Consider the following 25,094-nt stretch of genomic DNA (forward strand, 5'->3'; position numbering starts at 1 on the left):
GGTGTCGCCCGTGCCGTCTGCTCTCCACCGCTGCTTCCACTCCTGTGGATGCACTTCTCCAGGATCCCTTTTTCATCGCCTCTCCTGTCTGCGAAGAGCGGCTCTCCCCTGCGTAGGCTCACTCGTCTTTTGTGCAACTCCTGACTGCCTGGAGCAGCTCCTCTTTCGCATCTTCACCTCTTTTCTTGTTCCCTCTCTTCCCCTGCAACCCCCAGTCCTCTGTTACCCTCGATAATGAGGATCCCGTTGGAGAACTGAAGAGGAGTAAGAAGAGCTTGCTTGGCGTGCCCGTGTGGGGCTGCTACCTTCTTTCCCGCTCCCCTCATTTGAGGGGGGCCTAGCCCCCGACCAGCCTCCTGCTCCTCCAGGAATTGCAAGCCAGAGCGGTGGCTGTGGTGTGGCAGGCAGCAGGATGACTGACACCCGGCGGAGGGTGAAGGTTTACACGCTAAACGAGGACCGCCAGTGGGATGATCGAGGCACAGGGCATGTGTCCTCCTGCTACGTGGAGAGACTGAAGGGCATGTCTCTGCTAGTCAGGGCAGAGAGTGATGGTAAGTGTGTATGGCTGAAGGCACAGTCTTTCCTCGTTCTACCCAGAAAAGGAACTGGACTTAGTTTTGTCTCTGTTGCCTTATTGTTTTGCTGCATTATTCAAATGTGATTCCTAAAAGCAAGTAGGCACTAACCATAGTTCATTTGTGTTAGACTAGGTGAAAGAAAGGGAAGATTGCCACCAAGTGCAAGCATAGTGGGCACTTGGCTCATAGTGCAGAGAGTTGCATATGAAATATGTTCAGGTCTTGCTTTAATTTTTGGTATGACTTTGGATATCTAGTGATCTATCAAAGACAAAGTCTGTCAGTGCATGATATGACTTCGTTAGATATATAGCTACTGAATATAATGACTTGTATACTTAGTTATATCTTCTGACTGTCAACGAGACTTGTAATTTATTTGGCTTTTTCATTCTAGGAACTAGGATGAAAAGCAACTTCAGAATCATTAATTCTTACTGTTTGAGAAAGTTCTGACAAACTGTACAGTAATCTCTACAGCAAAGATCATAAACTGATACGGAGGAGTCAAACTTTCAACTAGGAAGGATTGTGATAATTGATTCTGATAAGCATAAATCTCAGGGTTTTGTAGCTTCCTGATTGTACTTCAAAAAAATTAAATTGGTACTTGAATGTATTTGTTTTATCCTTAAGAAGATGCATTTATAGTTTAGCCAACTTAATAGTGTGAGAGAAGACATTCAAATGGAAATAGACTTGGTTTAATCTCAACAGGAGGGAGAGAGGTAAAAGAGAAGCTTATCACTGAATTTTTTTAAGGTCATCATTATAGAGGTCATCATCTACTGTTGTAGATACAGTCCTTGCTGTCTAAATGGCTGCTGTGCTCGTGTTTAAAAACTGTCATATCTTCCATATATTAAGTTTCCTGATTTTTTAAAAAATTCTTTTTAGAAAAGGAAGTAAAAGAGCTGCAGTTTATAACCTGCTTGTGAAGAAAATAGCCCATTCACACTAAAATAACTTTATTGACTTTCAGTGGGATATGTATGCTTAAGACTGATTAGAACCTGAATTGGGCTGTTGTTGCTGGCTTATTTGTTGTAAATGAACATTTGTAAGAAGGAAAATACAAACTGTCATTGCTTTGTGCTGCATAGCTAAGATACTCTTATCAAAGCAGAACTGGCTCAAACTTACTAGTCACACCTAATACACAGAAGCGTATTTAATGGGATACACACATTAGACTTCTCTCAAACAGAATACATATACTTCAAGAGTACTGAATAATATACAGAGCTTAAGTTCTTAATTTAGTAGGTAGTATCTGTCGTGGGTAAACGTGCACTCTATTAATAGGCTAGTTTTTCTAGCTTGCTTGTGTAAACACCTCATAAAATTTGATTTATATTGTGTTTATTCCCAGTGTCAGTTGTTTGTGGACTAATTTTGCAGTCTTTTTTTCATGGGAGCAAATGGTTTGGAAAAAAAGTAATGCCAGACTTGTGTTTTAGATACTCTGCAATTTGTGTGTTCCCTTGCATGCTTTTTTAACTGAATGAAGTTGTCGACTGTGATTGTTTTCTTTCCTGTTATCAAAAACACACAAGTACTTGGAACCTGACCTCTACACCATTTGGCTCCATGTTCCCATTGCGTTCTTGTATTGTCTTTTTGTCAGCTCCTCCTTTTCCCACAACGAAACTTCTTCCTTCCTCCTTTTCTAAACCAGCTTTTCCTAGCGTTGGAACTGAGATTCATCCTGTGCACGCTGGGATGTTCTTACTGACTTACTCCAGGAAGCTGACTGAAAACCTCAGGATCTGCCTGAAACGGGCCCTGTTTCCTGAGTGGGGGATGTTAGCAGTAGTTCCTGCTGTGTATGAGAAATTCCTATCCTTGTTAAAGGGACCAGAGCAACAGCAGCATTACCAGAGGTTCATTTTGCTGGCCATGTGGACTAGCACATAGTTCAGGCTTTTGATTGTGCAGCTGTGACTTGGTGTAGCTCTGTAGCCGCTTTGCAAGTGGTTGTGATTTTATGGCGGGATCAGGGTGTTCAATTAAGGGAGCTGTTATCAGTATCCCAAGTCCAAGGTAAGCTATCATCTGAAATTGGAGCAGTAAGAACTGAGGAAGAGTGCAGTTTTTTAATCTAAAAAGGTGGGTTTTTTTCTTGGGTTTGTGTTTTTTTTAACACCATCTTAAAATAATTGAGAGCAGGTGATTGATTTGTGTTGCTATCTGGGATGTCTAATACCTGTCAGGCACTAAACTTTAACAGTTATTGCAGGCAATTTGAAATAATTATAGTACAGAAATACCATAAACTGCTTTCAGATCACATATATTATGCTTTAAAGAGGGAATTGTTAGGAGGTTTTTTACATTTAAGCAACTGTAAACTTTTTTACTTAAATACTGGGAAAGGGTTTTCTACTTTAATTGCAGTAGAGCGTGTGTATTTGACTTGAATTGCTGTAGAGCAATAGCAACCACTTTTCTTTCAACTGATCCCCCTCCATGTGAGTTTGTGTAATCAAAAGCCTTTGATTTCTTACCTGTTTCTCACATGGTGTTTAAGGCTACTGTGGCATGCCTCATTCTTAAATTATCTATATGCTTCTAGGTTTTCAGTGCATGGTTTCAAATGGCTTTTTTTGTTCTGAGCTTTTAATTAAAGCTTACTAGTCCTGTAACTAAACCTTTCAACAAGCCAAAGTGAACTCCCCCATTGGAGGCCATATTTGCCAGCTTTATTTTAGGAACTATTCAATAACTTTCTTTTCATAAGTTCTAGTTTGTCACTTCTGAATTCTGGATGTTAATCACTTTTGCCACAGGGTGAGCAACTGCATCCTCTCTGTTTCTTTAGAGTAAGTATAAGTAACCCCTAATAGTGGCAGAAGCCATAGCCAAAATTTGGCTTAAGTTTGCTTTACCTTGCTCAGACGCAAGGGAATATTTTATTTATTTTTAGGAAACCAACACAGAACATTTTGTGATTCTGTTCTTACCCCAGGTTAAAATGAAAAAGATGTGAGGGGTGAGGAGGATTGATTTTTGTTTCTTTTCTCCTGGTTCTCCCATCTCCTTAATGTTTGGGTTTGACCCTTTGGAAGTGTGTTAGACTGAGAAATAGTCTCTTGTGAATGCAGAGCACATCCTTGGACCTCAGTTTGAGCTGTTTCCTAAGTTTCTGTGGATTGGTTTCTGTGATTCAGTAGCAGTAGAAATGATTGCAGGGTTTAAACCTCTGTGTGAATCTTTCAAAAAGCCAACTCTTTAATTGAAATTTTCATTTAAGCATTAACGTTTTTATACTGGTGAGGAGTAATGAGTGACACTGTACCTTTTCTCCTTTTGAGGAGGGATCTACATAAGAACTTGCTGGCAGAGGAGCAGTATTCCCTATCAGCAGGTCTCCTCCATATGTATATATGTAAACAAGTCTGCAAATTTGTTGTTTTAAACTACTGGATTGGGATATTTGGTGTTTTCTAAATATCTCTGAAGATTACATTGTATTTCTGTCTGTAATCTCCTTTGAGCAAGTACTAATTCCTTTCACAGCACAGAATGGTGTTATTACATGAACAAAAGAACCCAGCTGTGGTATATTGCATTACAGTGGCAAATAACAGAATTCTGCAAATCAGTGTTTTCTTTATAGGTGGTTTCAGATGTTACTTTCTGGCACCAATGTTTTGCAGTTACCTTTACAAATTCACTCAAGGCTATAATTTAGAAAATAACTAGATCTGCATAATTTTGGGCCATTTATTAAAACCATAGCTTGTATTAAAGTGAGTTTTCAGGTCTTACCTAACTTTGAATAAAATCATCTGAGTCAATGAAGGTGAAATTTTGTTTATGTATTTTTATGAAGTAGACTGGATAGTCTTAACATATTCTAGAATAGTACCAAGAGAAAAATACCTACGTAGAAAATAATTGCTTATGACAAATGCAAGAGTAAGTATCTTGAACTGTAGTTAGGAATCAATACTGATACTGACTTTGAGTGATGAAGAACTTTATTTGCAGTATGTTAAGTTTCTGTAACCTTTTTCTAAAGAATGTGTTTGTGTTACAGTCATCTGTTAGTGTTGCCTGGTTCCCCAAAGCAGGTAACAGAGACTTAAGGCTGCCTCATACCAGGAAGGGGGTAGATCATGTAAAAGTGTATGAAAATAAGCTCACTGAACTAACTAGTAGAATAGTCGCTAATTTTTGAGTTGTTGAACCCTTTTTGAGGAGCACATTGCAGGTTATAAAGCACTGGTTACACTTCAGTATGTTTCTGTCTCCAAATTAATATTTTTATAGTTATTTTCTGAAATGGTGAGAAATAAGTTGAATCATGTGGTAATGAGAAACAAGTCAAGCCTTATAAGGCTTGATTTGTCTTTCCTGCAAGCGTCAGGTTTAGTAGAGAAGAAGAAATGCTCTTTTGTGGTAAGTCTAGTAAAGAGATCATTCTTTAGTATCCACTTCTAGCCTGGAAGATGAAATTTCTGCATTCACTTATCTTAAAAAATTTTCTTTAATAGTATTTTGTCTAACATGGTGTTCAAGTTATTTGTGATATTCTGTTAATTTCAGTATTTCCATGTCTGTAGATCTGTGTTCAGCAGTTAAAATATAATGCTGCAATTATCAGTTGCTTTTAATTCTTACAAGATTCTAATTCAGATTTGCTGCTATTAAATATTTCTAGACAGTAAAGACTTTCTAGAAGTTAGTCAACCATGTTAGCACAATATAATGTTCTAAAATTTAATGTATTTGAAGCTGAGGCTTTGAAACTGAAAGCAAGATTGGAGTGAAATACTGCCTGTCACTGATGATCATAATGGAAAAGGGAATACTGTTTTTAGATGTTCACTAGGCAAACCCAAAATTCAGACCTTGAGACTGTGGCCTAAATACCACAGTGTATTGGATTCATCAGTAAAGTTCATCTTAGCTGTTTTCTTCTCTGTTCTGCTCTGTAGTTTGTGATTTTAATCTTTTTCTTTAGTTATGCTGTCACACTGCTGCTTTGTTAACATAGCTGATGTGGCTTACAAAAGTGGAAAAACGTCTAAAAAAATAAAGTGTAGTATAAGTGGTTTTGGGAGGATTGCTTTTTTTTCCTGCATCTCGTTTTCCCTTGAGGGTTATATAGTTCAGTTTTGTTGTTGGATTGTATCTGAATTTGTAAACAACCCTTACTGCAAAGCGGTTGAGACAGGATGATAGCTTCTAAAGACAACTTCATTAGTAAAGGCTGCTTCTTGTAGATCAGCAGACTTAGAAATTAGGAAGAAGCAGCTATCACAGGTAAGCGACTTCGTTAATTAATTAAACAAAACATTAATTGTGTCTGATTATCACATACATACTGTATCCTGGGCTGCTTATGCAAAAGAAAGGGCAAGAAAACACAGACATGAGAATGGAATTGCTGGTTTGTGTCCTAAATCAGTATAAGCTGCTGTGAAACCATTGCTTCTAAGTTTATCATGTCTAAAGTTTTTGGTATTGGCAGTCACAGTGGTTGCTGCTCTAAGCATAAGTTTCTAAATATACTTTCCAGCAAACAAATACAAGTGTTTTAGCTAAACTTTAAGAACAAATACCACATCATTAGCAAATTTGTAAAAAACTAATGTAGATGATCTATGAAATGCAGTTGTGATGTATTTTTATGTGCTGATTTTTTTTAGACTTTATCATGCCTAAAAACTTTTCCATGGAAAAGTCATTACATAGAATGGGGATTTCTTTGAGAGGAAAAATTAAATACAAAGCTGTAGAATGTGGGTTTAACAGGCTTATTGTTGGGAGGAAGGGTATTAGTACCTACCTGAAGAAAGAGTGATCAGAAGGTTCATGTTGAGATTGAAGTTTTAGTACACATGTAAATAAGGAACTTCTTTTTTTCTAGGGTCTCTTCTTTTGGAGTCCAAAATTAACCCGAACACTGCATACCAGAAGCAACAGGTAAACATACCTTTTTTTTCTCCCCCTCATGTTTAAAGGCAGGTTCTTTTAACTTCAGGAATACAGTCCATTTTTTGCCTCTGTTGCATATTATATGTTCTTATACCAAAAATAAGAGGCAAAGTAGTTCTCAACATTTTTCATGTATTTCATGATACATGCGTGTTATTTCTCTGTATTTTTTCAGAAGTTGTATAGATAACATGCACTCTGTTTTACACCAGAAAATGTTTTGAGAGAGATGGGCAAAGCATGGTTGTGAAAATCACAGTTCCTGAGGACTATGGTATCCAAAACTTAATATCATCTGGCTTTTTTTCTACTTTACATTTCAGATACTACAACTTTCAATGTATTTTATTTAAGAGATGGCTGGGTGGCTTTAAAACTATTTACATGTTTACCTTTGTTTAGCTTTTACTTGAAGATGAATATGGGTTACTACTGCTTGAAAACATTCTGTATAAATAAAAACAGCTTCTCACCTCTAGTTTGCACCTTTCTTCAATTATTTAAGCTATATATTGTGAGCCCCTAAAGAATGCTACTGAGATGGGTGAGAAGTGAACTGTAGGTCTTGCACTTGCTGTTCTTATCTTATGGAGGCTGAGAATTACCCTTAGAGGTTTAGAAATGCTGAACTAGATTGTATTTTGTTGCCTGTCTGGTCAGCTCAAACTTGCTAAGATCCCATCAGGTACAGTTGTTACATGAGAACATGCTTCAGTCTTCAGCTTTAATAGTTTATTATAAGCATAGACATACTATGTTTTACTCACAGGCTACAGCTGTTGGTAGTATTTTATGTTTAACTGAATGGAGAGAACCAGCCTGGGTTAAAAATATCCTTCCTTGGAAAATTTAACTTGTATCTGCCCCTTGATATAATTCACACCGCACTATATAAACAGTGTGTATTCAGGAACTGGTAAGGCCGTTGTGGGTGGAGAATCAGTTGCAGAGAGTGACAAAGGACATGACCAGGAAAAATGCTAAGCAAACTAAGTCTTAGTTGTAATCCTCAATACCTTGAGGTCATGTTCTATGATATGGTAACTCCAGCTTTAGGACTCCTAAAATGACATTAAGTATTTCACAGCTCTATGGCATAAAGTACTGATCTAATGTAAACTTGCTTTGCTGGTTCAGATCTGTTCAAAGAGCATTGAGGGCTGAGCTTTGTATTGGTAGGCTTTATGCCAGAGCAAACATGAAGCCTGCTTAAAGTAGGCATAAAACTGTAAGACCAGTGCAAACCACCACATAGAATTTCATTAATTGTGCTCCTTGCTGCTCTGGGTGAGACGTGTATTGTAATCTAGTGCTGCACAAATCTAATACTGGTGGTTGTGAAAATATGTTTAGAGAAAGATAAATATTAAACATTAATCTGCCCTGTCAGAACAGCACTGTATGTTTGCTGTGCTAGAGAAGGAAAGAGGCTGTTCTTAAAGCTTTCAAATGCTGTATAGACAGAAATTTATATTTGCAGGTGTACTGTTCATATTACTTAAGCAAAGCAGTCTCTAGTACACCTTGAATGTAGGGTTCTGTGCTTTAGAAATACAGAATCTCTCTTGGTGTGTGTATTAATCCTACTTTGCAGCATGTTATCTTGCAGGTGAGGCCTGCTTACCCTTTCCCTTAGTAAAAGGCAAGTTCAGAGTTTAAACCTGATTCTAGATGAGCAAAGCTTTGAGCATAGCAGCTGAAAGGAAGAGTTGCTTCTTTCCAGCTCTGCTCATAAAACTCTGGACTGCCTGTACTCACTAAACCACAAGAAAATTGACTTGGTACTCCAAATCCCTCTTCAGAATTTGGTAACTCTATGTCAGGAGAAGTTTCAAGCCACCTCACTCAAGATCCGTTTGTGGAACTGTGGGATGGAAGAGTGAGTGAGATCTTTCTTTTTTGGCTACAGAGTGCCACTTTGAACGGCAGCCTGAGATAGAAATCTTACTTTTGAGTTTGCCTGCAGTTGTCAGTTGCACTCATAAAATTTCAAGAAAAATCTTCTAGAAATGTGAGACTTAAAGCTTCAAAGTAACTTTCCAGTGTTACGGTCTTGCCAGCCTTACATAAGTTTTGTTGTGAGGGTGAGCCTCGTTCCCTTTGAAAGGGGTATATAGCAGTCCATCAGAGCTGTTTTACTGACATACCCAGTGCATGGCTTGTAGGCACTTTGGATAGCTAATGGAATAAGTGGATGAATTCTGACTTTTGTCTAGGCTGTTGGAAGGCTTGTAAGAATAAACAATCTTTTATTGGACCAACTAATAGAATTTGTGGTTGTAAGGAGGGAGAGATGTGTGATAGGTAAGCTTTTGAGGGAACTTGCTATGCTGGTTGCTTCGTGCTCTTCAACAAGCCTATAGATACCTTTGTGGTAAACTCTGAAGTTCTTCCACTGTTGAAAGAACTTCTGTCTGTGCTGTGCTACTAGTGCTGGTGTGAAACAGATTCTCTGTAATTGTTGATATCACGAATCATGCAGTCTCAGGTTATACATATGTATATTTTAATGATAACTGTCACAGATTATTGTTTGTCAAAATAATGATGTGAAGATCTGAGTACAAGTTTGCCTTGCTGTCTCTGTTCTCCTGGCAAGTAGAACATCCACTGAAACTACCAAAAAAACCAAACCCCAAAAAAACAAAATGCCAAAGACTACCACCAAAAGCCATACCTTGTGAACCTGAGCTTCAAGTAAAATTTTGTCATGTTGTCTGCTTTAGATTTCTTGGGGTTTAGGATTGAAAGCAATGACTGCCCTTATTTGTGGATTAGTCAAGTCTCTGTGCGCACATAAATGTTTATCTAGGCGGTGGTAGATACAACTGTCTACTTTTCCCGTTGGAGAGGAAGAATACTTCGCAGATCTAGAGATCTGCTTGAGGACTCATTTTGCATACATCAGCACAGTCCTGAGATACTTCAGTTTGCACAATGTAGTCCCTGGTATTCCCAGTTTTACCTGCTCTCTAGAGGTTTGAAATAATTCCTTAAAGCACAAAACACATAGGCACTACCCCATAGATAGTAGATAAATTAGGTCAGTCTTTCTGTCACAATGAAGAGTAATTTTCTGCTGTGCATTCAGAAAGATAGAGATGTCTGTGTGTCTGATCCTGTAACATGGAATTGCTACCAGTGGAAGCTTTTTAGATGCTCTGAACTGTGTACTTCCTTACTTATACTAGAACTGGAAGAAAAGAATCCAAAGCTAATATTTCTTATGTTCAGGTAGTTGTAGGCAGAAGACTTCTGAAAAAGCAAAATGTGCATCAGTACAGCCACTCGGCCTCCTGACTTGTATTCTTGTTTAAGGCTATATGTTAAGTTTTATTGGTATTCTTGTTTTTAAATGTTGTTATGATGGTCCTATACCTTTGGTATGGAATATACTGGATTTAGTTATGGGTAAGTAGTACACAGATTAAAAGCAAATTTTGTTTAGTAAGTGGAATTTAATTGTACTATGGGTTGCTGGACCACACATAGGAAACTTAGGTTTCCTTTTCTGTTGTTTATTGTTTTCTTAAAATACTAGTAAAGGTAGAAGATATAGTAATTGTAATGTCCTGGTGAAGTCAGTTTACATGCTTCAATCCATGCTTTGTTTTGTATGCTGTATTTATTTTTTTTTAAAAGCATTAAAATTATACAGTTTCATAATACTAGTGACAGAGGTGCTGTTCTTAAACAAGTGATCCTTAGAACAGCACACCTTTTCCTATGCAACCTTAAAGGAGAAACTTAAACTTTATTAACATTTATCTAGAGAGAAAGCCAATACGGGTGTCGACTGGGGTATATACTTTTCGATATACTTTGCAAATGTTTTAGCAATAAAACAGTAAAGACTTACATCCTCAACTTTTAGATACGTCGCTGTACATCCGGTAGCCCTGTGATGAAGTATTGCATTCCTTTTTGTGCCTGAAACAAGGAAAACTTGAGTTACTTATAGCTGAAGTCTTGCCTCTGCACTGGAAACTTCACCGTCTCAATGTCCTCTGCTTTTGCAGTCCCTTTTTCCATTCCTCACAAGAATACAGAGCTTAAATTCACCCGGAGTACCATCTACTAACTGTGTAGCTCAAAGGTGGCTATCATTCAGTGATGGAGACCAGACTACTAGTAACAAAGCTAAATTTCAAAAAGATCCAAAAAAGCACTAACAGAATGCTAAGAGATGAAATTCCCACCCTTACTGTTAGGACAAGCAAGCCAACAGTGAAACTTCGTTTCAATAAAATTTGTGCTTATTGTAGCTACGAGACTAAGGAGAAGTGTATGGGTTTGTGGGGTGAGAGGAGAAACAAGGGGACTGACTGCCATTGGTTTGAGGGTGTGTGGGTTTATCTGTTTGAAGTGATTGTGTTCCTTTATCTTCATCCATGTTTTCCTGTGAAATCTAATTTTTCTGCTGTTTCTGCATGTGGCCACTAGGTCAGTGAAACATGGTTCTGCTATAGAACTAATAAACTGACTTTATTACAGCTGAGAGGGCATTGTCAAAACAGTAACAGTTTTCTTAATTTTATCATGTTAGGAAAGAAATATTAAACCAATTTTGCAGCAGAATCAAATCCTAGGTACCATTATGAAATCCCTGGGCTCTCTTTGGAGATTGTTTGAATGCTGTACAAGACACCTGTTAATCAGCTTGCTAAGAGTTAAATAAAACTGATTTAATGTCTAATAAAAGTGTGACTTCTGTTGAGTGTTATGGTGAGAACTTGAGACTGATAGTGTTTATTCAAAGCCTTTCTATTAAGGCAAAGTAAGCCTTTTTGAAATAATTTCAAAAAGTGAGGAAAAAATGCGGAAGATCCTAAGCCCTGTCCATCTTAAGTACAATTGCCACTGCTTGCTGGCTTAAGCTATTGCAGTAGTATGTTTGAAAGTTAGCTTCTTGGGATCAAAGAAGCTGTAGCACACAGTGGTGCTTCCTTGAAAACCTCAAACTAACCAGAACTTCTCCATGGATGCAACCAACAAAACAAACAAAGAAATGCCTGACTATTCTGAAGAAGTTTTGCCTCAGGCTGTATCTTTATAAAGATGAGTGCAAAAAGTTAACCTCCACTGGTAGAAATGATGAAGACCTCCTTCTGGGAATGTTAAATACACAGATCTTGTAAAAAGAAAAAAATTGCTTAAAGTTAAGAATTCCTGATGATACCCGAGCAGTTATTTAAAAGAAGACAAATTTATAGGAAAGGGCTTAGGGAGACAGCAAATTTTGTATGGGCTAAGGTAATGATGGCACATCCAACTGGCACTATTGTCACAGTATTTTTTGCAAAGCAGCAAATGGTTTTCAGACTCAGAATAAGATTGTGTGCTCTCCATAAGAGGTTTTCTGATTAAAAAAGGTCTTGCTGAGAACTCTAATGCATCTTGAAAATGGTGAGGAGCTGAAGTGCTGGGATTCTTGCAGAGCACTCAGCAGAAAAGCCTTCAGTGATAAAGCATTTGTCCATGTTAATGACCCTGTTCACACAGCGTAGCTATGATTTAGTATTGCAGTTTCATATTTTAATTCTGTTTTACGACAAGCTAGATTACAAATTTTAGATGTTCGTTTTAATCATCCCAGCCAGTTCCTTGTCTAGAAGCGAATGTTTTGTACCTAATGCAAAAAAAGGTTATGTGTTTGATCAAACTGAGCCAGACCTGCTTTTACGCATCCCCTTGCCTCTCTAACCAATAGATGCTCTTACTGAGCGTATTTATTCACACTCCTGTTTTCTCTTGGAATGGAGGAGGCAGTCTTTAAGAAGTTTCAACAGATAGTCCCATTCAGCAGCTGAGAGATCCGGAGTAGTTGTGGGCTCAAATTACACTGAGGAGATCTCAGATCAAACACAAAGATTCTTTTAAATAAAACAAGCAGAAACTAGACTTTTATTTATTTTTTTTTATCTTTAACTACATCTAGAATTTCCTTCAGTCACTTCTCCCTGCACGTATAAAGCTCGTACTGTTCTTCTTTTTGATGGTTATAAGCTTTGTAGGAGTAGGAAAATGAAATTACATTAATAACTGTCTGCATTTAACAAGGAATTTAAACTTTGACTGAACTGTATATTACACAACAGAGTCAAGTGCCTTGCTCACTTTATTTCATGTTCTCTTTTTAAAAAGCCCTTTGAGGCAAGAAAGGATGCACAAATACTCTGTTACTGAAGATCCGGAGAGTAGCAATTGGTAGATTTCTGTTGAGGCACTGATATTAATCTCTAAGATTAAATGCTTGTGTGATAACAGATAACTGTTCATTTGAAGTAGCTAATGTTGGCAGTTGGAAAATAGTATTAATAAACTAAACTTGAAGATTGTTGTTCTGCTGCTCAAATAATTTCTTTCAGCAGTTTTTTTGTTTTGCTTTCCAAAGAAACAGTTAAAAAAATCAGAATGTGTAGAGCTGAAAAAGTACGCTCTGAACTCCCATGTGTGATAGCAGGTGATCCTGTTTAGCCAGAACAGTTGCTATCCTGCTATCCAAATACACTTCTGTGCATCTGCGACTGCAGTTTTTAAAAGCAGCTTTACCTTTGGGTCTTCCCTTTCATTTTTCCTGAGTTTGCCTCCCTCCACCTTTCCACTCCCCAGAGGAAAAAGACAGACAGACCTGTCTCGGTCCACTGCTGGGTTTTATTCAGATACTTAGAGCTTTTGTTTATTCAGCTTACCTCAGTTAATGTAAATAACACAGCCCTTATTTGTGTTCTTTTAGTCATTTCCTGATTTGTTATCATGTTCTTTATAGAGAAGAAAATATGTTTTGATCTTCTTTTGGAAATGGCTTATAAATCTGACCACTTTCATTTAAATGGCAATGTAATTAGATAGGAATGTTGTACGTTCTGCTAGGGTTTACTTAAGATTTAGTGTTAGGGTGGGTTTTTTTAAATGAAGTAAGTGCTGCTCAGTGGGAGGCTGATGAGAGAGTGCTGTAGTGAATTGCTGTAGTATAAATACTAATTGCAGAGATCAGTGTCTTAACTTTGAATCTGACACATACAGTGAATACTGAAGTAAGGTACGTGCTGTTTCTAAAAGATGGTAAAAAAACCAACTTTTTCTTTTGAACCTTCCATTTCTAAATTTTTGTGGACTCTTTATTTTTCTTACTCTATAGGAGTAAGCAGTAGTAGGTGCTGTCAATCTGTTATTACCAGAGAATTTGCACCGTGACCTGTCTTGTAGAGAATAAACTATTAATTGTGATTTTCTTCTTCCTTTTGTATTTTGGAGGTGGTCTTCCTAAATCCCTTTCTTCTGTGTACCACCTCTTCCTCAACCCTTTGGAAAAGGAAAAGGAAAACTATTTGCCATTTGCAAGGTAAAGCCATTAGCGCCTCTGAAGCAGTAGAGCTGCTCTGGTAATGGCAAATTGATTATTTTGCATTGCTTGACTGGATCCTACTGGAGCTCGCTGATTGTGCTATTTAGATGATAGATCAGTTTAAGGAGTTTTCTAGTAGGTGCATATCAAAATCGAAATGTAAGATTTCTCTTCATCCTCAGTGTTCAATATTTGAAATAAGCGTAATTGATAAACTGTCTTAAACTTTATAAATGTCTGCAACTTACAGTGCTTTTGCAAATATTTAAAATTAATTCCTTTAGGAATAATCACTGTAAGCAAAATCTGTACTTAATGAAGCAAAAATACTCTATTTTATGGTTCTCATTGAAATATAAGTAGAAGAATTTTCATATTTCTTGTTCTAGTGAGTAAATGCATGTTTTAGCCCTTAAAGAATGCAGTTAATGTGGCTATATTTCAGCTAGCTGTTACAGGAAGACAAAAGACTTTTAAAATAAAACTTCAATATTTAAATAATACAGATTATATTTTCTCCTCTTTTTGTATTTTTTTTTAAATTCTAACAGGTATTTAGCAAATTGTCTGTGAACTACTGCATCAAATAACTTATCAGTGTGCGAAGTTACTGTTTGCAGCATCAGCTTCCACTTCCATATATTGTTTTTGTATGCAATATGAGGGCTCTGATAAACTCTTGAACTATTCTAGTACGTAGATGAGAGCTTCAGTGTCAGTGTCTGGGTAGTAAACCTAGCTAAGCACGGTTTCAACTCACTTGTGGAAATCTAGGGCAAAACTTCCTTTCCAGATTATAGTTTGGAATGAGTAAAACTGGTGTGTGTGGTTTAATGTCATAGCTATGCATACTCTTAGGCACTTTTTGGTGTGCTTTTTCAAGTTTCTGTTCTTGTTTAGAGTTTGTAGGCATCTTGGGGCTGCTTTTTAATCAGCTGTTCTGCGTCTTCTGGGGTCTGTCAAAATGAAACAAATGATTGTAACTTTGATCCTACAAAGGATATGCAGTTTTATGTGGTCCAATTGAAACAGATTTAAAAACAAAACAAAGCAAAACCTGTTGCTTTTGTTACCATATTTTATCAGAGGATGCATTGAGGTAGAAGTACATATTCTGGATCAATCTTTTTTGAGATTTACAATATTATGATCATGTAAATGAAGAACTAAAAATTTCAGTATCTTTCAGGAACTTCCTTATCCTGATTTACGCAGAAATGCTTTTAATCTTGAGAATCTCAGAATGCATAAAAATTTTACAAAGAGTCATGACTACATTTGTATTGTAATATTGTCCTTCTATAATTAGGTGTCAAGCTGGTTTTATTTCTAAAATTATACTCTTTAAACACTGTTCAGGTTTGTAAATTCTGAAATACATTGCCTGAAAATCCTCTTCCTCTCTTTAAAGGATACCTTGATTGTGTGGTCTGAAGCTGAAAATTATGATTTGGCACTTAGCTTTCAAGAAAAAGCAGGATGTGATGAAATATGGGAAAAAATATGTCAGGTAAGTTTGAGAAATGTAAGATTGAGATAATCTAAATCATCTTAATGTTTTTGTTCAAAGATTGTAGACTGTTTTAAGAGGTGAATCTGAACACAGTAGATGGAAAATAAAAACTTATCTTCTTAGCCACCTCCCCCAAATTTTGCATTTTTGAGTTTGTAAACTTTCTCTCTTTCCTCCAGAAGTTTGATAGGAACTTAAACTATGGGGTATTTTTTAGAGCATTTTCAGGTCTCTTTGCTTGATGTAACTTCTTAGCTTTATTACCACCCAAGGAAGTTTAGCTCAAAATGAGCGCTTAAAAAGTTTCCTAACAGTGAATTTCATAATTAACTTTTTCCCGGTTGGCCAGAAGGGAAAAGGTTACCTGTCCAAAGTTTTACTGTAGAGAGAAAAGTGTATGTGAGCTCTTAGTGAATTTTGTAATGTATTTATCATGGATTTAACCATATCTTATTCACTGTTCGCTTTCTACGTTTCTCAATCTTCTCTTTCTCTTATTTCATTCTTCTGTTTCCAGTGAGAGGAATATTGAGCTTCTCAACAGAACTTTTTTCCATGTAAATGTGACAGCATGCTTCTGTTAACTGCCAGGGTATGAAAGATTGGAGATAGCTCTATCCCTGTATTATCACCGCAAAGCTATAATTCTCAGTTTAAAGAAATCAAACAATGTATGTGTAGTGTGTATATATTTTAATATGTGCTAATTAACTCATTATGTTTTACCACTGTGACTGGATGATGATATAGTCACTGAATCAGTATTGTTTCTGGGTAACATTTGGTTGGGTATTAACTATTGACCAATACCCAAAAAATTTTTGTGAGTATATTCACTGATGCTAGTTCAGTTTGTCGGTTGCTTTTTGGGTTTTTCCTTCTATTCCAAACATTACTACTTCTCTTAATTTCTGTGCTGTTAGGTGAGATTTCTCTAATTTTCTCTCTATGTACTCTGTTTGTAACAAGCATCTAGCTCTCTGCACTGCCTTTTGGAGTTTGTTCTCACTGATTTAAAAAAATAAAGCAAAAGAAATCTGTTTCCACAGTTGCATGTGCATAGATAATTCCTTGTTTTAAGGAACGAGTCTTTTCAACAGTTTACCACTTTTGTAAATAAGTACAGAACCATTTCCATGCACCTTAGCAGTCAAGGGACCAAAAGCAGGGGACAGAAACAGAATCGGAAAGGGGTAAATTGTATTCTTGGGAAACACCCAGATAAGAAGCCCGGCTTCCTCAGCCTCATACGAAGATCTAAGATTTTTGTAAGAAACCAGTGTCTTTACATCCTGTTTTGAGGCCATGCTATTGTATTTGTCTAGTGTTCTTTACGGATCTTAAACTTCCTCAGTCATTAAAGCTTCTTCTAAAAGGAAAACTGGTGTATAAGCAGGACAGTATGGCAGGTTTTAACACCATTCTCGATTTTAAATCAAGTAAAAGCTTGCTGTTAGCTATGAAGAATTATTTCTCCCACTTTTTTAAACTGATTTTTGACATTAAAAAGAACAGTACCTTCTACTGTTCTACACAGCAGCACCATTTTGTATTTGACCTATCAGACTCCAAGCAGATACTACAATGAAGATGTCATTAAAGCTGAAACACTCTGGTGCCCAAGCATGTGTCTCTTATTTTTTTCACTGTGTATTTTCCACAGTTTCTTCATTGTGTTTCTAGAGAGATCTTTGCAGGCCCTGTGCCTTTTATTTCTGACAGCTCCAAATTTCCACTGCTCTTTTGTTAATGTTGGTTTGGGTTTTTCTCTTTTTAAGAGGGGATTCTGTGCCTCTGCTGAGCATTTAGGAAGTGCACAGTAACAGATTTTGACTTGCAGCTCTCCAGAAATGAAAACAACAATTAAATGAACAAGACTGGCCTCTCCCCTCCGTTTGAGGTAGCAGAAACTTTGAAAAGCATCAAAGAGCCGTTAAATAGCCTATAGATAAATGATTACAGCTGTAATGTAATACTGGTTTGCATTTGAAAAATCTCTCTGCAGAAAATAAAGACTGGAAGCAAATAGCTTAGTTCAGTAGTCTTAAAATATTGTTTTCCATATAGTAATTATGCATTTCCTTTTTTAAGTGCTCAGAAAACACAGCTTTTTTCCTTATTCTTCCTCTTTTTATATAAAATAAATAGAATTTAAATATAAGGTAGAAATAATTCTGTAAAGCCTCTGTTTGACCAAATCTTTTCATTGTTTCGTATTTTCCAAACCACCTGTGCTCAGTGTGAAACTTAGATTTTCACTTCTGTTTTGGCCAGATAAAGAAGGAGTGTGACATTTGAAATGTTGTTTTTGAAAAAGCATTCAAGTAGCAGTAAACATTTTTGATTTTGTAGGTTCAAGGCAAAGACCCTTCTGTGGATATTACTCAGGACCTCGTGGACGAATCGGAGGAAGAACGTTTTGATGATATGTCATCACCAGGCCTAGAATTGCCATCCTGTGAATTAAGTCGCCTGGAAGAAATTGCAGAACTTGTGGCATCTTCACTGCCTTCACCGTTACGCCGTGAAAAGCTCGCGCTAGCACTGGAAAATGAGGGCTATATTAAGAAGCTCTTAGAAATTTTTCACGTGTGCGAAGACTTGGAGAACATTGAAGGACTACACCACTTATATGAAATTATCAAGGGAATTTTCCTTTTGAACAGAACTGCACTTTTTGAAGTCATGTTTTCCGAGGAATGTATAATGGACGTAATTGGATGCCTAGAATATGATCCGTCTTTATCACAGTCGCGGAAACACAGGGAATTTCTGACTAAAACGGCAAAATTTAAAGAGGTGATTCCTATATCTGATCCAGAGCTGAAGCAAAAAATACATCAGACATACAGAGTACAGTATATTCAAGATATGGTCCTACCCACTCCCTCAGTTTTTGAGGAAAATATGCTATCAACACTTCATTCTTTCATCTTTTTTAATAAAGTGGAAATAGTTGGTATGTTACAGGTAAGTTTCAGAATTTCAGTCTCTTTATTTGTGCTTGGGCAGAGAAATTTGGATGATTTTTATTGGAAAGATTGAGGTGCTTTGGTGCAACCTTCTGTGATTCTGAAAGTTGTTTTGAAGTATGACATGAAAGGCATGGATTTGAGAACTGAGCTGTTTAATACATGCGCTTAAATTTCAGATTTTGGTCTAGATTCTCTGTAACTGATTTAAATGGAGCAAACATATGTAGAATCCTAAATAAGACTGTTTAGAATGAATAGTGCTGTTTGCATTTTGCAGGGTTGATTTTGCTAGAGGATTTTTTCTGTATCTTGGGACTTTTTAAGTACTACAGTTAAGGATAGTTTTTGTCATGTTACCATGGCAAAAAAAAAGACATCTAATTACTTCACCTAAATTTCACAAATGTAATCTCAGCCCAGGGTATAACTGTTTCTAATTTTGAAGTAAATTGAATTAGTTGTTTGGAAAGTACAGGTTCAGAACATGACTTGCCTTAAGTGCTTGAATGTTTTGTTAGGTAGCCTTGTAAGTCTTACAAGGGATTGCTAAAAGCAGAGTCCTGAGGGTGATATATTTTGGCTTGAGGAGGGGAAGAATTACTTGGGGGTCTTGGTGTCAGTGGCTGCTTCTGAGGTGAATCTTGAAATTTGAAAAGGAAACTGGGAAATCAGGGGAACTGATCCTGCAAAATCATCAAGGGTGTGTTTGCCAGAAATCCTGAGGTAACTTGGCTAAGGACTACTGGCTGATTAGTCGCCTTTTTTCTGTCTCTTACAGCCTATGTTAGGTTAACAGATGCAGGGTAAGCTTGGCTTAGAATACCGAGGTTTAGTGTGGCTGTGAAACTTGTTAGTTGCAGTTTACAGTAGAGGCTCAAAGCTGATTTTGGTTTGTTTTGTGACCACAGGTTTCTGACCCTCATCTTCACTTCTGTTGCTGTTGTCTATGGTTGAGGATAATGTGTACTCCCTGTGCAGTGGAGCCAGAACTAGCATTGCATAACTTCCAAAGTTCAAATTGTTCAAGTGCTTTTTACAGCTTTGAGGAGCCAAGAGTGGTAGCACGCAAGGAAGAACATACATCATGTGCTGATAATGCGGTTCCTAGTTCTTTCACAGTACGGCTGTATAGCACTGAAGAGAGCTCCCCGAGTTTATAAATAGGAATATTGGGAATTATTTGACATTGATGAACTATTCTTTTGTTTTGAGAGAATTAAAAGAGGCTATCACAAATTACATGCCCATTGCATTTTTAAGAGATTAAAAGGCATGATTGACTGATTGATTTTTCAAGTTCTCACAGTGTAGGTCTAAGCCAAGGTTTAAACCTACTTACCTGGCATTTATTTATTAATTTCTTTATAGAGCAGTATGTCAGGTTGAATTTCTGTAATCTCTGTCCCCTAAAGTTTCATCCTCCCTGTTCCTTTCTCCACCCTCCCATTCCCACAGTCTGTGTATAAAATGTACAATACTGTTCCTTCTCATTTCTTTAAGCAGAATAAATAATGTTATGAGAACAAAATTAAAAGACTGCTTTGGTTGATTTCACTTCTATAACTAATTCTTAAGGTCTTTAATTAGTGTATGGATTAACATGCATTTCTGTAGATGGTTGTATCACAGTACTTTGGTGTGGGGGATGTGTGTTACTTCATGAAAGATTTAAAGCTGGCTGTAATTGGAGTTTCTGGCACTCATTATTTTAGATGTTAAGAGATCATGGTGCTCACTAACCTTACGTATGTACTTAAGAGCTGTTTCTTTTGTAAGTTGTTATTAATTGAAGAGTTTCTGGGATGCGTCCACGGTAGTTTATGGGGAGCCATGGATGAGTCTCAAGTTGTTAGTTAGTTGGTGTGCAATACAGCTTGTTATGCTTATGCTGTTGGCTTCAGGTTGTCTCTCCTGGACCACTGAGAGTGTGACAAAAGAGCTGTCTTTTTAGGAAATTTTACCTCTCGGATTAACAGTAAACTCCCTGGGCAGCTGCTCTCCTGTGACATCCTGCAACTATTGCATGTACAACCGAGTTGTTTTATATTCTGTTATTTTCTGTCTTGCTGGCTAGGAAGGAAAGAAGAAGAACTTAACCTGCACCATAAAAAAAGGATGAGCTCTAAAGTACCCCTTTTCATATCAGGCTGTGTATTAACTTAAGTGGCACTTTGCAGTACCCTCACCTCAGATTAACTCAGCCATACTTTAGTTACAGAGAAGTGATGAGAAATTTGTACAAGACTCTGTGCAGATTATGCCTTGTGCTTTTTGACAGAGCAGGTGATTTTACTCACATTATCACTGTGTCTTACTTAAGGTATTTGTTGTCAAAATAGGACGTTTAATGTCATTAAAGGTCACTGACATTTAAGGTGATTTTTTCCTTTATAACTGGTGAATTCTGTAAATAATATGCTGATTCGTAAGAATTGTGGCTTTATTAGGAGAGATATTGGATGTCTTAAAAAAAAAAAAAGTAAATTCTGTAGTTGTGGAAGATGCCTGCTTCCATGATTTTGCTTTCTTTGGTAGGTAAATAACTATTGCCTGTTCCGTGATCAAAAGTACAGAACAAGTTGCCTTTGGCACTTAGGGTTATGACCTGTATTCCTGCATCCATCTTCATTAAGGTTAGCTTTCCCATAATCTTTATAAAAATGCTTACACTGATGAGCTTTTCTGAGAAATGGAGATTAGTTTATTTGTGATTTAATTGTCTAAGATCTCTGATTTTAAGTAACTACATCAAGATCTCATTAAGCTAGATACTGTTAGTCATGATGGATAGCAAACCCACAATAGCAGTGTTTCCAGTCTACAGAATTAACTGCTGTGGGAACCTACTCAATTACTGGTTTTATGATTTGCTGTGTGTAAGATACAGAAGAGGTATATAACATTTTTTTCCGATTTCAGCCCCTCCTAATATGCTCTTACTGCTTGGGCTCCAGCCTGTTCTAGTCTTGAGATGCCATAGCCACCAAGAAACCTTGCTTGAAACATGGAGTTCGCCAATTTTTGAGAGTGGGGGTGGGACAGGTAAGTGGTGTTTCTTACTTTATATGACGCTCTTTTGCAATTTTAAAATTATATATACTAATGTTCGCACTGGAGGCCACCAGTTCTTTCCCTTTGCATTATTAACTAGTTCTTAAAAAACAAAAACTTGCAAAACTGCGCCATAGAGTGAGCAAACACTGTTTCCTCCTGTTCTCTCCCCCCTTTCTCACTGGCGTGTTCTTTTTTGCCAGCAAGATCCTGTGGTGGTTTTAATCTTCCAAAATACAAAATACTTTTGAGTATGCGCATTGAGACTTCAGAGTCTAATTTTCAGGAAAGTGGAGAGTGAAAGGGGAAAATTGGATATGTATTAAAATAATGTATGTGCCTAGTAGAGCAGTGATCACATGGCCTTACTGTACTGGTAAATCAGCTTTTTAAAATACAGAAACCATATTATTGATAGTCCCTATTCCCCTTTTCAATAACTGAAAAATTTCAGGCATTTAGGTACATCTGTACATTTTACTTGATTTTTATATGACAACAGGCTGGTTTTCATATTGTGGTTTTACAGACAGTCACTTGTTCTGTTAATATAGAACCCTATGGATGTAAATATAATTATCTGTAGTTGTTTTAGAGGAAGGATTGTGTTGGTGCATGTTGGTAGTTTTGCCCAAGTGTATAAGGTTTGGGGTATCTCCTGCCAGTCTGCTCTGTTGCAGTGGTTGGCTCAGGAACAGCTCTGAAGATTTACTTTCAGCAAAATTTACCTTGCAATGAAGTGTAAAAGGATGCCACTTTCTGGGGGAAATGGCTCAGTGAAAGAAGTTTGAAAGTGGTGCATGCTAATGATTCCCGATATTAACTTTGTTATTGTAGAAAATGATTTTTAATGTGCACAGGAACTGCAGGTGTGATCAGGTGCTGCTGTTGTCTCAAGTGGAAATAGCTTGTTGATAGGGAAGGAAGGCACATGTGGGAAGGCAGCCTGAGATAAAGGAGATGGAATCATTTTCAACTCCGAAATCCTCTGCTGTGGTACAGGAAGGAAGGTGTGTTTGAAGCTGTAATTCTCTGTTTCTGGTAACAATTTATGAAACTTCTACTTTCTGGGCTGAAATACTATTTTTGCCTCGAATATGGAGGAGGAAAACGAGGTAGAAAGTGTACTCTTTTTGCAGCTTAGGTGGTGTGGAGTTTCTTGGATTTTTATTTTTTTTAAGAAAAGGACATTTTTTGTAATTTGTAATCACAGACATGAAGTATCTGATAACTGAAAGTTAATTATATTTAAGAGAGGTCTGCTTTTAAAGAATATTTTTAAGTGCCTTTCAGAAGGAGGAAGACTACTTTGAAAGTTGAATCACGAATGTAAATAGTGTCTTTTTTCTTGATCCCACTTTATCTGTGGGTTTTATGTTCTTAAAGTCATAAATGATTGAGTGAGTAGATGACCTGGCTTAATTTTATCTTCATGAACCTTGAAAGGCATTAAATCCTGGTAGCATCTACTTAGATCTTGCGAAAGCATAAAGGAATATTCTTAGTGTTTGGTACATGCGTAGTTTAAGTATTGCACATTTAATAATTTCTGCGCTTGGAGAAAATAGTGAGATTTCGCAATTACCCCATAAACTGTCATTTGCAGTTTTGTGACCTTCACAGCGTCTAAGGTACATCCAGATGGGTTTTGATCCTTGTCTGCACGAAGAGGCCATGTACTGCAAAGAATATGCATTTGCACTGTGGTCACTTCACAGACATTTTTGGGGGGATTTTTGCTAGTTGAAAAAAAGAAAACCAGAAAACATTTAAGCTTGTGTAATTCTACTATTTGGTGTTGATGCTTTGTGGCTTCTAAAATATGTGAACTCTGCTCTCAGGCTGTGCATTTCCATAGATTTTGGTAGTGGTGTTCAGGAGTGTATCTTTAGATGTGCTGCCCTTGTCAGTAATTTTACACCTTGAGAGAGACTCTTGTATTCAGAATGTTCATTGCAGTCACAATTTTTCTATAAAGGTGGCAGGATTGGGGTTTTTCCCATCAATAACAAGCTCTCTACCTTTCAGTAAGCATCTGGAAGGATATAGCACCTCAGTGCATTTCAGGGCTAAGACATAACTGCAAAGTTAGTAATATTTTTTCCTGGTGATCATTCTGAGCTATTTCTGCGGTATTGACTTGCACTTGCTGTCAGGTATTTTGAGGGAGGTGAAAAGTTCATTTCACAGTGAGAATGGAAATAAGGGCTACACTTTCCGCTCGGGGATAAGCATGCATCTTCTCAGCAGTTTTGATAGATGAGGTTAGTTTTGCATCTTGATCAAAATAGCACAAAGAGAAATGAAAGTAACCTACTTATCCTTTTCTTAAATGTGCTGCTAATCATGGAGAATAACTTGCCTGTTCTTCCTGAGAACTGGGTTTTATGTGTTAATTTTTGCTTTTGTGGTGTTTTTAATTTCAGTAAACAAGTACGTCAGTATCTCTACTGTGGATTAGTTATGTTACCTGTAATGTCTAACAAGTTAAATATTAGAACGCAAAACTTACCGAGCCATATAACAGCTGGATAGCAGGTAGACAAGCATCCTTGTATTTTCCATCACAACTTATGTTTCTTGAAATCAAAGACCTTAGTATTTGTTTTGAACATGTTTGACTGTTGAAATCTGAAAGTCAAACTTTACATTTCCAGTGCTTGATCCTCCAGAGTGAATTTTGGTAAACATCAAATGAAGCCTCTCTTATCTCTTTTGATTTTGAAGCAGTCACAGAAATAGCATCTGAAATTGCATCCATAAAACATTCCTTGTTCTTTATCAGTAGACTGTTGAATCAGGTTATAAACACAGCACAGCATCAAAACAAGAGAAAACATGTGTCCCCTAAATATAGGGTTTACCTTATAGTGAGGTGAAATGCCTTGTAGTTTGGTCACTCATGACAACCTATTTTGGATTTATTTACGTTGTGCGGTACCATGTAGAGATCCTGGATTGGGTTGTGACAGTGTTACAGCTGTGTCGGTAGCTATGGTGTGCTATTGGAACTGAAGTACTCATTTTCTCAGCAAGGCGAGCCTGGATGAGATACCGAGATAATTTGCAATATAAGAAAGTTTATGTGGACATATATGAAGTACTTTTGCGGTTTTGCTTTGTGCTGTGTGAACATAAGCAAGGCAGCTTGGGTCTCCAACACTGAGGTTTGGGGATGGAGGGATATTGCATGTGGGGATGGAGGGATATTGCATGTGGTGTTACTGACTTCACAAGAAACACTGACAGCTTTTTGAAAAAATCCATTTGTATCTGATGTACAGGTAGCTTCTTCAAGCAGGTGCTGTCTTATTACTGTATAATACTGGGGAAAGGATGCGGGAAGGTTTACCTCTGTTTTAATCTTCTAGTTGTTGCTCTTGAAGGTATTTCTCATAGAATACCAGGTTGGAAGGGACCACAAGGATCATCTTAGGTCTGTGAAGGTTACGGGAAGCTGAGTATTGCTGCTCCTTTCAGTCTAAATACACATTTGTAATGTGTTGCTGCTGTTTGTAGTTTTGCTCAGATACAGCAGCATGAAAAATAATGGAAAGGTTTTTGACTGCTGCTGGCCAGATTGCCCAGTAAATGTTGTACATAGTAGAAGCAGCTATTTGGATTTGTTTTCTATAATTCATCCTTTTCACAACATTTGGGGGGAAAGAATCTCACCTCAT

The 25,094-nt window shown here is 37.2% G+C and overlaps 1 protein-coding gene across 2 annotated transcripts in view; it reads left to right on the plus strand.

Moving 5' to 3' along the window:
- Positions 1-412: 412 nt before the first annotated feature.
- SMEK1 (SMEK homolog 1, suppressor of mek1 (Dictyostelium)) overlaps positions 413-25,094 on the plus strand; it is a 38,372-nt gene continuing 13,690 nt past the window's right edge. For both annotated transcript variants that reach the window (XM_010191408.1, XM_010191409.1), the window contains exons 1-4: positions 413-554; positions 6,460-6,515; positions 15,287-15,385; positions 17,741-18,358. In XM_010191408.1, the coding sequence (XP_010189710.1) occupies positions 413-554; positions 6,460-6,515; positions 15,287-15,385; positions 17,741-18,358 (915 nt within the window). The remainder of the gene's footprint in view (positions 555-6,459; positions 6,516-15,286; positions 15,386-17,740; positions 18,359-25,094) is intronic.

Source organism: Mesitornis unicolor, unplaced genomic scaffold (assembly GCF_000695765.1).
Source record: "Mesitornis unicolor isolate BGI_N332 unplaced genomic scaffold, ASM69576v1 scaffold18849, whole genome shotgun sequence".
NCBI classification, from domain to species: Eukaryota; Metazoa; Chordata; class Aves; order Mesitornithiformes; family Mesitornithidae; genus Mesitornis; species Mesitornis unicolor.